This window comes from Xyrauchen texanus, chromosome 35 (genome assembly GCF_025860055.1).
Source record: "Xyrauchen texanus isolate HMW12.3.18 chromosome 35, RBS_HiC_50CHRs, whole genome shotgun sequence".
NCBI lineage: Eukaryota > Metazoa > Chordata > Actinopteri > Cypriniformes > Catostomidae > Xyrauchen > Xyrauchen texanus.
In genome coordinates, this window is record NC_068310.1 from 22,212,130 (window position 1) to 22,228,193 (window position 16,064).

General features: G+C 42.5%; 1 protein-coding gene across 1 annotated transcript in view; it reads right to left on the minus strand.

The window, feature by feature from the left end:
• Positions 1–4,696: 4,696 nt before the first annotated feature.
• Positions 4,697–16,064, minus strand: part of LOC127628804 (rho guanine nucleotide exchange factor 19-like) — a 40,901-nt gene continuing 29,533 nt past the window's right edge. The window contains exons 7-16 of the mRNA XM_052105710.1: positions 13,680–13,840; positions 13,390–13,542; positions 13,160–13,289; positions 12,982–13,056; positions 12,804–12,893; positions 12,517–12,680; positions 9,513–9,671; positions 9,291–9,370; positions 5,874–5,978; positions 4,697–5,759 (exon numbers count right to left, since the gene is read on the minus strand). Of these exons, the coding sequence (XP_051961670.1) occupies positions 5,602–5,759; positions 5,874–5,978; positions 9,291–9,370; positions 9,513–9,671; positions 12,517–12,680; positions 12,804–12,893; positions 12,982–13,056; positions 13,160–13,289; positions 13,390–13,542; positions 13,680–13,840 (1,275 nt within the window). The 3' untranslated portion in view covers positions 4,697–5,601. The remainder of the gene's footprint in view (positions 5,760–5,873; positions 5,979–9,290; positions 9,371–9,512; positions 9,672–12,516; positions 12,681–12,803; positions 12,894–12,981; positions 13,057–13,159; positions 13,290–13,389; positions 13,543–13,679; positions 13,841–16,064) is intronic.

Below are 16,064 nucleotides of genomic sequence, written 5' to 3' on the forward strand. Positions count from 1 at the left end.
TTTTGGACGTACCGGCGGGGCCTCGCGAGCGGGTGGAACAGGTAATGCAGCGTCAGGCGGCTTCGTTGCGGCCTGAGGCTGAGGTGCTGAGAATAGACTCAAAGCACTTACCTTGCTCGCGCGCCCGGCAGGGGCGGGTTCTTGACTGAGGAGGAGGTCTGATGTTGGCGTCCTCTGGACTCGTCTGAACCGGCCGGCCGGGGACAGTCGTGGGCAGGCGGAAGGCGGGATCGCCGCGTCCGGTGTACCAGGACTGTTGTAATCTGAAAGCACATTGCCGTGAAAATGGCATTTGCGGGCCAGGTGACCCAGAGGCAAAGGAAATAGCTCTTTTATTGAGAATGTGGGTACCACAGCCCCGTCAGGGGTGTGGCAAATGAAAAAACAAAGGATTCTCCTCCCGGCCCTCCACCGGGGGACGGAGCGGTCTTACCACCTCCGGAGCTAACGTCTTCGGCTCTGGGTCGGCTGTCTCAGGAACGCTTGGGAGCCTTCCGGGTCCTGGAGGGGGTTCGTGAGACAGGGGGCGTGCGCCGCCTGCGGAGTGCTCGACGCTGGGGCTGAGAGCTGGGCCCGGGTTGAGGCGGAGCAGGATCTGGTTTCCTCGCAGGGGGACGCCCTCGGCGGGCAGACGCCCTCGGCGGGCAGACGGGGCAGGGCCCGTAGCGGCAGGTCTGCGGCGGGGCATGATGTGCGAAATGGCCTCCGTCTGCTTCTTCACCGCGGAGAACTGTTGGGCGAAGTCCTCGACGGTGTCACCGAAAAGGCCAATCTGGGAGACAGGTGCGTCCAGGAAGCGGTTTTTGTCAGCCTCACGCATCTCGACCAGGTTGAGCCAAAGATGCCGTTCCTGGACCACTAGGGTGGCCATCGTCTGTCCGAGTGCCTGCGCTGTGGCCTTTGTCGCTCTCAGGGTGAGGTCGGTCGCTGAGCGCAGTTCCTGCAGCACATCAGGATCAGGTCCACCCCGTCTATGTTTCTGAGAGCTTTGGCCTGGTGGACTTGCAGGAGGGCCATCGCATGCAGGGCGGAGGCAGCGCGTCCAGCCATAGTGTAGGCCTTCGCGTTAAGCGAGGATGTTGTCCTACAGGGCTTGGATGGGAGTACGGGGCGACCCCGCCAGGAGGTAGGGCTACCGGGGCATAGATGGTGCGCAACTGCCCTATCAACCTGGGGAATCGCGTCGTACCCGTGGCACTCTCCGCCGTCGAGGGTGGAGAGAGTGGAGCGGGTGGCACCTAGACGAGCGGAGAACGGGGCTCTCCACGTAGACGTCAGCTCATCATGCACCTCCGGGAAGAAAGGGACCAGGGGGATGCGAGGCCGCAAACGGTGCGCTGCCCCCAGGAACCAATCATCCAACCGAGAAGGCTGTGGGGAGGATGGAGGGTTCCAGTCCAACCCCACGCTCAAGGCGGCCCGGGCAAGCATGTCGGACATCTGAGCGTAAGCATCAGCCTGGGCCTGCTGGCCCGAAGGCGGCAGTCCAGGGGAGTCCTCGGCATCAGACTCCGCACTCTCCGATGCAGCGGCGAGCTCATCTGCTTCGGACTCGGGAGGATAGACAGCCGGGCCGTGAGGCGAGCCGCTATCGCCGCGAGCGTGGACGGAGACCAGCGAGCGTGTCGGGAAACGGGAGGTTCGCGGGGGGCTACCTGGCGAAACTGCACCCGCTGCCGCCCCCAAATCGCCCCCAGCGCCAACCGCACCATCCTTAATCCCATGGGAAGAAGGAGCAATGCGGGGTGCAGCTGGGGTGGCTTGCTTTCTGTTGAAAGTGAGCCGCGACCGCAACGTGGTCATGGTCATGTTCTCGCATTGAGAACATGAACCATCCACAAACGCCGCCTCGGTGTGATCGCGGCCCAAACACATGAGACAGCGCCTGTGGCCGTCTGAAGCAGAGAGCACTCTACCGCATCCAGGAACGACACAGGGGCGGAAAGGCATCTTGAAAAAGACGCATCCTTAAAAGGACGTTCAACGCCGCTGTGTTTGCTCTTTTAGAGAAAATTACTCTTTTAGTAAAAACTCTTTTAATACACAGTGTGTGTGTGTACGTGTCTGCACTGTCGAAGCGCTCAGGGGCAACAATGCACGCCGTGCAATGAGAAGGAGAAAGCCGCTGTTGTGCGCCGTCAAGATCCAACAGCATGCAGATCGTCAGAGGAAAACAGGAACGTTTAAGTGGCGTGTAACTCGCAGCAAACTGCAGACAGACCATCGGCTCTTTCTGAACTGACTTTGATGACAATTCACATCACACATTGAATGGATTGTGCCCAATAAATGCTACTGTTGACATACAGTATGAACCATTTACAGCTGTATATATGATTCCTAAGGAAAAGACTTCTGCAGGTTACAGCTGATAACATCTTCAACAGCTGATAACAGAGCAGGCAATTTTGGTATACTTAATAATTAGTACAGTCTACCCCATTTAAGTATATATCTTTTTTGCATTAGGGAACAAACCACTTATAAGTACAAAGCATTGTATAAATGAATACAAAATGTTTCACTGAGATGTACTGTAATAGATTGCTTTAATTAGTAAGGCATTCCTGGGCCTCAGCAGTCTGTCTCTTATCTGTCTCTAACGGCAGCTTCTATTCTACAGCCTTTTAATTTGTGATTTACAGCAGTTTAGAAGTGTTCAAGGTTCATAGAACAGCTGTGACAAAGAAACTATTCTATTTACCTTGTACCCGGCTGCTTTATTGCCCCACGGGATATGAGGGGCATGGTAGAGGAGCTTGGAATGAAAAAACGTTTTATGAGACATGCTTTGTTGTAGCTAACTGCATATATTGCTGGGAATCCTTGTTACAGTAAGGTTAATTTTATCTGACTCAACTGAAGTTTTGTTATTTGAACTACATTTACGATATGATTACATGGGAAATCAACATGTTGGTACCTAATGTTCCGGTGCCCTGAAATCAACCCCATTCTGCCGAGTTACAAAGAGGACCATATCCTATGAAACAGTTTTGTATCAATTCAGATATATTTACTTTTTTCTGTGGTGCAACTGATAATGCATTATGCACGCAGCCTCAGAGACACGGGTTCTAGTCCTATGGAAACAAGTAATCATATTTACATAATGCTGAGCATGATACAAAGGTTGCATTTTCCTCTAAGATTACATTTTACTCCGCAGATGGTTAGGTTTAGAGTTGGGGTTTGGCTGTAGGGTTGATAAAATATACATTCCTGTTCACTGTATTACATAATTTGAAAATATAAAAACAACTCACTTTTGGCACCACTCTGTGGTCATTTCAAAATGAAGTTCAACCGTGCCCATTTTAACAACACTTCCATCTTTGGCAGTGTTTTGAATTTTAGTAATCATAGACAGATTTCAGCAGAAGTTTCAACCCATTGTTGCCGAATTGTAACAGACACTTGAGACACTTTCAGTTAGAACATATGCATTTATTTTATTTACATAGTCACCATAAAAGATTATATTTTAAATGTGATTTAGAGGACATGCTCAGAATATCAGTATTCCACAAACAAATTCCCCAAAAATCTATATTACAAAAAAGAAAAAAGAAAGAATAATAAACAGAAGTATAATTGACATAAATAATGGTAATAATTTGAAAGTTTGGCATACTTCCTATAATTATGCTGATACTATTAATTAAATTACTCTCTTAGACTAGTGGCATAAACTAATATTTATGTTGCAACTGCAACATCGTTCGAAATGTCCAAAATCTGGATTCAGCATGCCACTAGACAAGCAAGCATGTAGCTTTACTATGTGTCTGCTTCAGTGAATCAACTAATGTCAAAAGCATGAAAATGTCTCACTTTATTTAACTCCAAGAGTAAAGTGTTTCTGTGACCCCATGTACAAGATAAATGCTTAAAAAACACTTGATTGCGCAATGGCTGATATACTACTTAAAACTCACCCATTTAAAATGGATATTGTTACTTTTTAACAGATCCATACGATGATGAGCCTGGGACAGCTGGATTTTTAGTATTATGCATCTGTAGACTGTTGAAGCACCATATCATGCATGCAGTAACAACACAAAGCAAGTAGTGGGAAGAAAACAAAGTCAATTTCATTTAAAGAGCTACCACTGCTTATTAACCAAATTAAGTCTAAAATTGTTTGTTTGTGGAGGACTAGGTGTGCCAAATTGGAAAGAAATAAATCTTCAAAGGATTAGTTCACCCAAAGCTCCAAAAATCACAGAAGTCAACATAAAAGTAATGCTAAGACTCCAGTGGTTAAATCAATGTCTTCTGAAGCTAAACGCTATTTTTTTCGAAATATATTGAATATTTTAATTCAAAGGAGATTTGTGTTTAATAAACTTTACAGTTTGCATCCACTTGGTCAAATATCCAATGACAATTTTCTTCACATTGGCATGTAAAGGAGAACTGAAAATCGTGAAAAGAATGAACAGGCATAAAAAAAAAGAAATAGAGAATAAGGGAAAGAAATGCTGATAAATAACTAAATGAAATTACTAATGAAAAAATTATTAGTTGGTGCAACTGAAAAAGCAATTTGTAAAACGTGTTTACAATGCAGAAATTAAATATTTATATTTATATGTGTATATATATATATATATATATATATATATATATATATATATATATATATATATATATATATATATATATATATACTGTATATATACAGTACTGTGCAAAAGTTTTAGGCACTTGTGAAAAATGTAGCATAGTGAGGATGTCTTAATAATGACATAAATAGTTTTCATTTATCACTTAATGTCATACAAACTCCAGTAAACATAAAAAAGCTAAATCAATATTCGGTGTGACCACCTATGCCTTTAAAACAGCACCAATTCTACTAGGTACACCTGGACACAGTTTTTATTGGTTGTTGGCAGATAGGATGTTCAAAGATTCTTGGAGAATTCACCATAGTTCTTCTATCTATTTGGGCTGTCTCAATTGCTTCTGTCTCTTTATGTAATATCAGACTGACACAATGTTCAGTGGGGGGCTTAGTGGGGGCCATGCCATCTGTTGCAGGGCTCCCTGTTTTTCTATTCTAATCTTTTCTATTTGCAAAAGTACTGTTTGAGAGTCTAACATTTATATTTCCTATAAACACACTAAAGTTGAAGATATAAATAACCTGCTTGTGTGAATGCTTTTGTGAATAAGCTTATGTGCCTTTTGCACAGTACTGTATGTATATATATATATATATATATATATATATATATATAAAACAACATTTTCAGTCTTTTAACTTAATCATATTTATTTGTGAATTTGCAAAGGAATTTATTTACATTTAATTTTTCCAAAAATATTAAATTACTAATTGATTCCTTCGATTTCTTTTATGTGGCAGTTCAAGTCCTCCATTATTGTTACTCAAAAATGCAATGTATAGCTTTATTTTCCTATTTGCAATAAATTTGAAAAGATGTTTACAGTAATTTATTACAGCTATAATATAAGCCAGGGACATTTTAAATATGCCTGGAAATGCGCAATGACTCAATTTAACAAATTTACTCTTCTTTAGTAAAGCAGATTAAGTTTAAGTAAAATAACATACCATACTTCAGTGTCTTAAATTGTTTCCCCCTCTAATTTTTGAGAGACACACTTAATGCGAATGTTCTCACGGAGGTTTCGCAAACGAGCACTGCGGCTTGTGATCTCCTCCACATAAGTTTTGGGGAACCAGCCCCTCTCTCCATCCGACATACGGATTCCCTCTACCCACCCTGTGAATTGAAAACATTACAAAATTACTTATCTCTGCTCTGTAGTCCTCCAACTTCCCTTCTTACTGGGGATAAATGGAGGATATCCAGAAGAAGGGCAATGTTTCTACTAACCATCACTAGTAATTGTTATAGCTTGAAGGATGTCTGCCTTCTCCAGCGTTAACTCATCATGCTCCTGAGCCTGGTAGCTCTTAATGCACTGGACCTGAGATAGATCTGTATAGACACATACAAATAAAAATAAAAAATAAAAGTCTTAGAAAGATCTTAGACATCAGTCTTGGCCTCAGATGGCCTAAATTGGCACATACAAATTGCATACAAAAATGGAAAGAGTTTTCCATAATTGCAAACTCCAATCTGATTGGCTGGCTTATGTGGAACTTCTTCGGTGAATGTACAGGTAACTGAAACGTTCCCCTTCTGTGCGTAAAAGCAGATGCACTCAGACTATTTGTATAGTTCCCCACATCTCCGGGAAGCCTTTTTTCTCTATGTTTTCTCTTCACAAAGTATTTAGTTATTCGGCTGGTGCCATTTAACACTCATTATATGTGTCGGGGAAGGTTGACTTTTCATTTCCTATTCTTTCAGGGGGAAAACCTCACGGAGACCACATCCTGTCTGAAGGGGAGGTTAACATGTGGCAGATATGTCACATGGGCTCACAGTCACACATGGAAGGGGCGCGGTGGTAGGTCCTGCCTCGAAGGGGAGGAGCTCTACATACACAGAGATCGGGGCAGAGAGGGCTCTGCCCAAGGGAGACGTGGGTCTACCAATAGGGAGACTGTACCGTGGAAGAAACAACATAGGGGGTTACCGAGGTAACCAGAACCTGTGGAGCACCTCCCCAGTACAGGGCATGTTAGCACATGTACTGTGTCCGACTATTAATTCCTCTGATGAATTCACGAGCCAGAGGCCTAGAGAAGAAGGACATCCAGGGTTCACGGTCCTTGAACTCGTATGGGAGAGGGAGCGCACGTCTTCACCTCATGGAGGGGAAAAGTGCTATACGCAAGCGATACACCCGGCCAGCTGTCCCATATTCCCAAACTTACCTGTTTGTACCTGATAAAACATGGGATGAAACCTCTCAACCTGGAGATAATATCTTGCAAAGGTATTGGGTGTTGCCCAGATGCGTGCTAGAGAGGTGCCATTGGCCAATGCCCACGAGGATAACACACAGACCTTGTAGAGTGTGTTCGTATTTCCCAGTGCGGCGGGCATGGCCTGGACCTGATATGCCAACTCGATGGCATCCGTGATCTAGTGGGCAAGCCTCTGTTTGGAGACAGAGTCATCCATGAGGGGATGAGACACGATCTGGGAGGATTCAACCTCCTCGTGCCTCTGAGGAACCTGATGATCAAGTAATGCTTCCCTAAAGACTTACCGTCTACTGCTTTGTGGTGTGCCGATATGGCGAATACATACACCTTCAAGGTGGAGGGGCACAGTAGATACCACCCCCCCCCACACACACACACACACAGGAGGGGGGGGGGTGGTATCATGAGGAGCATGAGGATGGGCCAGTTGGGTGCTAATAGGATGACCTGCTCCTCATCCTCCCTACCTTGCACAGGGTCTGAGCTAATAGGCTCACTGGGGGGAACACATATCTGTGCAGCCCCTGGGGCAAGCTGTGTGCCAGCACGTCTGCCCCAAGGGGGGGTCCTGCCATCAGGGAATACCAGAGCGGGCAGTGGGAGAATTCCCGGGAAGCAAACAGGCCTACCTGTGCTTTGCCGAATCGACTCCAAATCAGCTGGACCACCTGGGGGTGGAGTCTCCACTCTCCCCTGAGTGTCACCTGCCACAACGTGAGGCATTGAGGCTGCCTGGGATGTGAGTGGCCCACAGCGACCTCAGTCACTGCTGACTCCAGAGGAGGAGATAGCAGGCGAGTTGCGACATACAACGAGAATGTAAGCCGCCTTGGTAATTTATATATGCTGATTTATATCTGACATCACCAAGGCATTCTCTGATGCAGTAATCGAAAGCTCATCCATCTTGCAAGCTCCAAAAAAGACATTAGGCTGGCACTGAGGCGAGATGCCTGTCTTATCCCAGAACTGGATGGGAACAAACGAGTGTGCTGGGGAATGAGCGGTCCGCAGGGGATTACCCATTGGAGCCCCCAAATTACCTCCAGCGTCAACCGGGCCGGGCTCGTACCCGTAGGTACAAGGTCCGGTGTGGGGGACGGCTGAAGTCATTGTCTGAACCTTGGATTTAGGATGGACCACACCGAACCTCACCGAAATTACCAGCCAGGTTGAACAGATCCCTGATCTCTGCCTGCATCACCTCGGTCTATTGATGGACTACGAGCTTGAAATGGAATGCATAGACTAACAATTGCCAACAAAAGCCTTCATCCACCAATTAACAAGGACAATTGCACCTATGTGAACTTCTGCAGTTAATCCAGGATGGACTTCAAAGACATTGGTCATTAATCTTACAGTTCAAACAAAATCGATGTTTAAACACTGACCCTTAACACTTACTTAGTTTAATAATTTTAAACCATGACTTTAACTATACATAAGTAATATTTACATTATATTCATGATGTTAGCCAGAGGGGAACTGGCCCTCACAGTGAGTCTGGTTTCTCCCAAGGTTATTTTTCTTCCATTAATCAACATTTTATGGAGTTTTGTGTTCCTTGCCACAGTTGCTTTCAGCTTGCTCACTGGGGTTATTAATACAATTACTATTTAATTACTTATTTTTAAACACGATAAACAATCATATTTTATCTAATTACACAATGATGATTCATCGACATTATAGACATAGTTTTATCGTCTGTTAATGCCTGATCTTTTGTGAAGCTGCTTTAAAACGATGTGTGTTGTGAAAGGCACTATACAAATAAAATTGACTTGACTTGACTTGGCTTGATGTGGCTTTCCCCGGAAGAAAGAAAGCCGCGACCGCAACATTGTCATGGTCATGTTCTCGCAATGAGAACATGAATCACCCATGAAGGCTTCCACAACGTGTTTATGGCCCAGGCACATGAGGCAATGATCGTTGCCGTCAGAAGTGGAGAGGTAACAACCACACCCAGAAACTACACAAAAATGGAAGGGCATTTTTAAAAAGATGCGTCTTTAAAAAGATGCTCACGTCAATGTGTTTTGTTCTAATAGTGGAAAATATACTCTTTTGCTCAGAATATATACACTTTTAGCACTGTTGAAGCGCCCAGGGGCATACTCTACACTGATTGTGCAGAAGGAGAGAAAGCCGCTGGAAGCATATGCTTCTTGTTAAGGGACCGGCAGTTGAATTCAGCTCGCTGACACACAACCGCTTGGCTCCGAAGAAACAATCTGAATGAGTGGATGCATTCCAGCTCCTTTTATACCCATATGTCTGGGGGAGTGGCATGCAAATTCCACTCACCAATTCTCATTGGCCTTTTCTCAAAGATCTGAGGTGTTTGAAATTCAGTTCAATCTAAAATCGATAACAAGAGTGAGAGATAAAGAGAGGACACACCATCATTCTCATTGGTCTGCTCAATTGCTGTCTTTGAATCAGAGGGAAACATGGCTGTGATCCATCTCTGCTTGCTGCTCCTACGTATAAAACAGAATGTTCTTAGTAGTATGTATTTTGTGAGGACATATTTGTGGCTCATCTTCAAGGAACATAAAGGTACATTTGTCAGTGACAGATTTATAGAAGTTAATGTTTGGAAATGATGCAGAATGTTCTCACTCTGTGGATGACTTGAGCAGGATCTGGTGTTTTAGCTGTTGTCCCTCACATAACTGCAGATAGAAGATGAAGCCTGATATTCCCTGAAGCTTCTGGCTTAGGTCTTTCACCTTGAGGTCTTCAATCTTTGCATGTACAAACACCATGAACTTCCATGTACTGTGACAGAAAAGAAGGAACAGTTTATGTTGAAAAATTTGTATCAATTATACCATATAATTGTACATTCTTTCTTACAAAAGCAAACAATGTTAGCTAGTTTGTAATTCATCTTTAATAAGTAAACCAAAATAATCAACTAAATCCTTCAGCCTGATCTCATGAAAAATTTGCGACCGTGGCAAAATTTTTGCATTGTACATGGTTTCTTACATATTTCGTGTCAGCTTTGACGTGACATTTCCACTGAGTGGCACTTAAAGTGAGTTAAATGTTTTTATGGTCAAAGCCCTATTGAGTTTTAGGGGGCTTTCACACTTGGTTCGATTGCCTGTTCCGAACCCGAGTTCGATTGCTCCCCCCTCCCCCCTGCCCCCGATGGACTGTGTTCACATTATATATTTGTATCCGAACCGCGGTACGCTTGCGTCATCAAGCTGCAGCTGGTGCGTAATCGTGTTGCTTGATAACCGCGAAATGAAAAGGCGTCAAAATTCACTTGCTCGGTTCACATTTGTTCTTCTTTTTTTTAACCTTTGGTTTTGTTTTCAACATCAAGATACAGAAACACACTTGCGTCTGTCTGCCGCAAAAATACTGAAATCGTTCAAAAGACAGCGGGCTGTCCGCCGAAGACAATTTTTGCGAAGGCAAGCAGAAATCATCTCTCTGCTTGCAGTGCGTGTGCGTCAATCCCGCTTTTCGTCAAGGTAAGTGTATACACACACACACACACACGCATGCACGCACGAAAGTAAACTCTTTCCGCTCATTTTGAAAGTGACACGTGTGAGACTGACGACCACATTATACGTCATCAATAGCAGTTCACTTCCGCGGTTTGGTTCGATTGCGTTCATATCAGCAGCGAACCGTACTGGAGTTCACATGAACCGTACCCCAGACCACCTTTTTAAGCGGACCAGAGTACGGTTCGCGGGTGCGCACCCGAGTTCAGAAGACAGCGTTCACATCATCCAAACGAACCAAACTCTGACGTCATTCGAACCGGGGTGCGCACCAAAAGTGCTAATGTGAAAGCCCCCCTAAATCTACCTCCCTACCCTAAACCTAACCGATAGTGTCATAAGTTTGCATACACTTAGGTTGAAGTGGATAGCTTAGCAAGTATTGACACTGACTACCACCCCTGGAGTTGTGAGTTCGAATCCAGGGTATGCTGAGTGACTCCAGCCTGGTCTCCAAAGCAACCAAATTGGACCGGTTGCTAGGGAGGGTAGAGTCACATGGGGTAACCTCCTCGTGGTCACCATTAGGGGTGCTCGCTCTCAATGCGGCACAAGGTAAGTTGTGTGTGGATCGTGGATGGTAGCATGAGCCTCCACATGCAGAATCTCTGCAGTGTCATGCACAACAAGCCAGGTGATAAGATGCATGGATTGTCGGTCTCAGAAGCGGAGGCTACTGAGACTTGTCCTCTGCCACCCGGATTGAGGTGAGTAACCACACCTCCACGAGGACTTACTAAGTAGTGGGAATTGGCATTCAAAATTGGGAGAAATGGGGATAAAAAATAAAATAAATAAAAACAAATAACCACTCCACAGATTTATTATTAGCAAACTATAGTTTTGGCAAGTCGTTTATGACATCTACTTTGTGCATGACACGTTTACAGACAGATTGTTTCAATTTTAATTGACTAAATCACAATCCCAGTGGGTCAGAAGTTTACATACACTAAGTTAACTGTGCCTTTAAGCAGCTTGGAAAATTCCAGAAAATTAGACAATTCGATTCTGATAGGAGGTGTACTGAATTGGAGGTGTACCTGTGGATGTATTTTAAGGCCTACCTTCAATGGCCTTAAGGCCTCTTTGCTTGACATCATGGGAAAATCAAAATAAATCTGGTCTAATGTAACAAAAACTTAACTGTTTGGCCATAATGACCATCGTTATGTTTGGAGGAAAAAGGGTGAGGCTTGCAAGCCAAAGAATACCATCCCAACCGTGAAGCATGGGGGTGGCAGCATCATATCTTTGGGGTGCTTTGCTGCAGGAGGGACTGGAGCACTTCACAAAATAGATGGAATCATGAGGTAGGAAAATATGTGGATATATTGAAGCAACATCTCAAGACATCAGCCAGGAAGGCTACACAAAATGTTTGATACAAAATAAACAATTTAAATGCAATGCTACCAAATACTAACAAAGTGTATGTAAACTTCTGACCCACTGGGAATATGATAAAAGATATAAAATCTGAAATAAATAATTCTCTAACATGTTTAACATTATTTAAATAAAGTAGTGATCCTAACTGACCTAAGACAGTGAATATTTTCTACGATTAAATGTCAAGAATTGTGAAAATGTGAGTTTAAATGTTTTTTGTGTATGTAAGCTTCTGACTTCAACTTTGTATAGATATATATATATATATATATATATAGATATATATATATATATATATATATATATATATATATATATATATATATATATATATATACACAGTATGTGTGTGTGTGTGTGTGTGTGTGTGTGTGTGTCTGTATTTTTTTCTCTCCTTTGAACCTTATATATATATATATATATATATATATATATATATATATATATATATATATATAATTGAATGTACACAGATTGTAAAGTGACCTTGAGCTTTTGGAAAGGTGCTATATAAATAAAATGTTTTATTATTATTATTACTATATAATTTCCATTTAACAAAAATGTCGTATAAGACCAGGTTGAAATCCGTCTACAGTAAGAATAAAATAGGCACAAGGGCTCAGAAAGAGCCAGAGGCAACTCTTTTCCATCGCTAGTATTCTCGTGCTCTCTGTCACACCTTCCTTTATTTATGGACTTACTCTTTCCTTCTGGACAGCAGAAGGCAGTCATTAAATAGGTGGAGGTACACAGGTCGAGTGGTAAGTTTAAACTTTGGCCCAGATATACTCAGGTTCTGTGTGTCCACCTCTAAAAGTTCCCCGTGTTTGACCAGCCAGCGAGACTGAGAGATGAGTGGGAAAATCTAAAAAGAAGGAAGTTATCATTGCATATTTACAAGCTTCTTGTATCAGTAACTGAAATTTCACTTTCTGTACATAGTACACAAAAACACGGAAATTGATGTTTGATGCTGTTTGCATGGTACCTTGCCCTCAAAGTGAATTTTCTTATTTAGATGAATTAGTTCTTCCATCCTCTTCATGGACTGCACACTGGAGTTACATTCCTTTATAATCTAGTGCAGCAGATTAGGGGGTTTTATTCAATGATCACATTTAGATTTCCATTTATTTTAATGTTATTGAAAAGCATTGTTTATTCACCTTTTTCAGCTCATTTAGAGCTTTGGTGGCAGTGTCCTCATCTCGAGATCCAGGAGATGTTCTCTTCAAGATATTCTACAACAGACACACAGGGAATTTCTTTGATGGTGTACCATCTATGATTCTTATGAGGCTTGTTATAAGGTTTGATTGATGTCAAGAGGAGATGATGGCATACCTCCACCAGCATTTTTAGGCGTGTGATCCTTTGAAAAGGAAGGATAAGGAATGATGTAAGAGGCAGCCTCTGGCATACTGGGTCTTCTTCCAGACGGGCAAGTATTCCAGGGAAACGAGGATTCTCTTGTCTAAGAAAACAAAGGAAGCATGTACACCCAACTATGGCATTAATGCACCATATACATTTTTGGTTAGTATTTCTGCTTCTCATTAGGTGGCACTGTTTACAAGAGCCGCTGATAGGTCTTTTCCTGATAGGCTTGATTAGTGACATAGGGCAGATAAACCCTCCGCAGAGCTGGACAGTGTCCAAGGACAATGTCACACACGTCAAAACGCAAAATGTCCCCTTCTAACCTATGCTCCAGATCTTGAAGAAACCTATGGAAGGGTACAATTGAAAGAGAAGAGATGGGTGTTTAAGCTGGAACGCTGCAGTACTTTAAAGAACATGAGTGAAACTAGAAAAATTGCAGTTACTCTTCATCATCTCGCCAGTCTCATCAATTTTCTCTCACCTCTCACTGACTTCTTTCACATCAGGAAGTTTGGAGAAGAGCCACTGCCTCTCCTGGTTCCCCAGACATTCACACAACTCAGGAGACATCATAAAATGGTCGACCACAATAGACAGGCTTCGTATGTACGAGGCCTCTGATGTCACCAACTCAAACTTGGCCTGAAATGAGAAATCAAGTAAAAAAATATTGATTAGCTTCTGTCCCAGTAAACTGTGTTGGTAAATTAAGAATAAAAACTCATTCGGGGACTTCCGGTTCCTGTTGGATGGAGCGAGTTGCTCTTGTTTAAGCTCAGCTAATCCTCCAAATAATTGTACTACTAGTGAATTTTTTGATCGACATTTAACACTTAAAGTTGTTCAACTTTGAGTCAAGAATTAACCAAAACCGCAACAATGCCAAAACAACCGGAAAAAAAAAGACAAACCAAATGATGAGGCTGATGATCAATGTAAGGCCTTTAACAACACTTCGGGAGAGCTCATGGATGCCATAACAGCTTTAATCGCTTCTTTCAACCAACAATTCAACACGTTCATGTAAACACTAACAGAACTACAAACTACACTGACAGATATTGAAGAAAGAGTCACGACATTTGAAGAGGCTACTGCGAATCAGAAAAACTGTTTGGCTAACGTAGAAGGAAGTGTGCAGAACTGATGGAAGAGTGTAAAATGCTCAGGGATAAAACGAATGATCTGGAGTCTCGCTCCAGATGTAATAATATCCGGCTAGTATGCATTGCAGAGAAGGAGGAGAACGGCAGACCTACCGAGTTTGGAATTACTTCCAAAGCTATTGGGAATGGGAAACTTCATCAAACCTATCCAGATCGACCGGGCACACAGGACTCAGCGTAGATCAAGAGATGATCGCCCAAGGACATTTGTTGTCAGGATACATCATTACCAAATGAAGGAGTTAATAATGAAACTGGCCAGAGAGAAATCTCTGGAGTACAAAGGAAAAAAGTTAACATTTTCCCATATCTGACGGCGGATGTATTGAAACAGAGATACCGTTTTGTCAAATTAAAGAAGAAATGTAAGAATCTCTGCATAAAGTATGGATTTTGGTTCTCATCTACACTTATTGTCACTGCGAGGGAAGGTGAGACCAAATCTTTTGACACACCTGAAGAGGCAGGAGCCTACTTAACAAGAGTCGTGGATAACTGGTCTGTGAACAGAAGTGGACAGAACATGACTCTCAACACAGATCTAAGTTAATTAAGGGTCAATAAAAACAATGGACCTTTAGGATTAATATGGGATTCACAGGACAGCTTATTTACTCATGTTATATTACAATGGAGGAGAACTGACTTTTTTTTTAATCCTCTTCTTCTTTCTGGTTGGAACACGGAAGATTTTGGTGCGTTATGTTGAGTGATCTGGTAGTAACGTGGAGTTAGTAAGACATTTGTATGTTTGGGGAGGGTGGGGGGAGAAAAGGTATTTTCTGCTTTTTATTGTTCTGGTTCTTGTTCTTGGGAAGATGGGGGGTAAAGGTGGATGCAGTTACAGTTCGGTTGAAAGGTATGGTTAAACTAAACTCTCATCGGATGTTAGTAAATATTCTTATTTTAATAAAAATATTTAAATATGAATAGAATAGAATAGGTCAAACACACAGTGATGGCACAGTAAGGCTTCTGAGTTGGAATGTGAGTGGTATGAATCACCCAGTGAAAAGATGTAAAGTATATATGCATCTCAATAAATTGCAAGCTGAAATTATATTTCTGCAGGAGACTCATATCAAACAAACAGCAAAACAGCTTCTTAATCCTAGATGGGCTGCTCAGATATACCAGCCAAACTTTTCTAATAAAGCAACTATCACTAGATTTATGCCAAATCGACGCATACAGTCGAACCTGAGATGCCTTTATAATATTATGCATACAAAACACGTAACTAAAGCATGCTTGATTTCATTAGATGCACAATGTGCATTTGATCAAATTGAATTGCCTTTTATGTTTGCTAAGCTTAAACGATTTGGATTTGGGGCCGAATTCATCCAATGGATCAATATCTTATATGATAAACCAGACGCTTCAGTCCTTACAAATTTGACGTTGCCAACCCCATTCTCATTATACAGAGAAACACGACAAGGCTGTCACCTTTCTCCCTATCTATTTGCACTAGTGATAGAATCCCTGGCAGAAAGCATTAGGCAGAATGTTGAAAATGTTCTCATTGTAATTAATGATAGACACCAATGTATATCTTTATATGCAGATGATGTGCTTTTATATATAGCAAACCAGAAACATCCATTCCACCTCTCATAAATCTTTTAGAATCATTTAATAAATTATCAGGTTTCACAATAAATTGGGACAAAATTTAGTTAATGCCTCTATCTTCA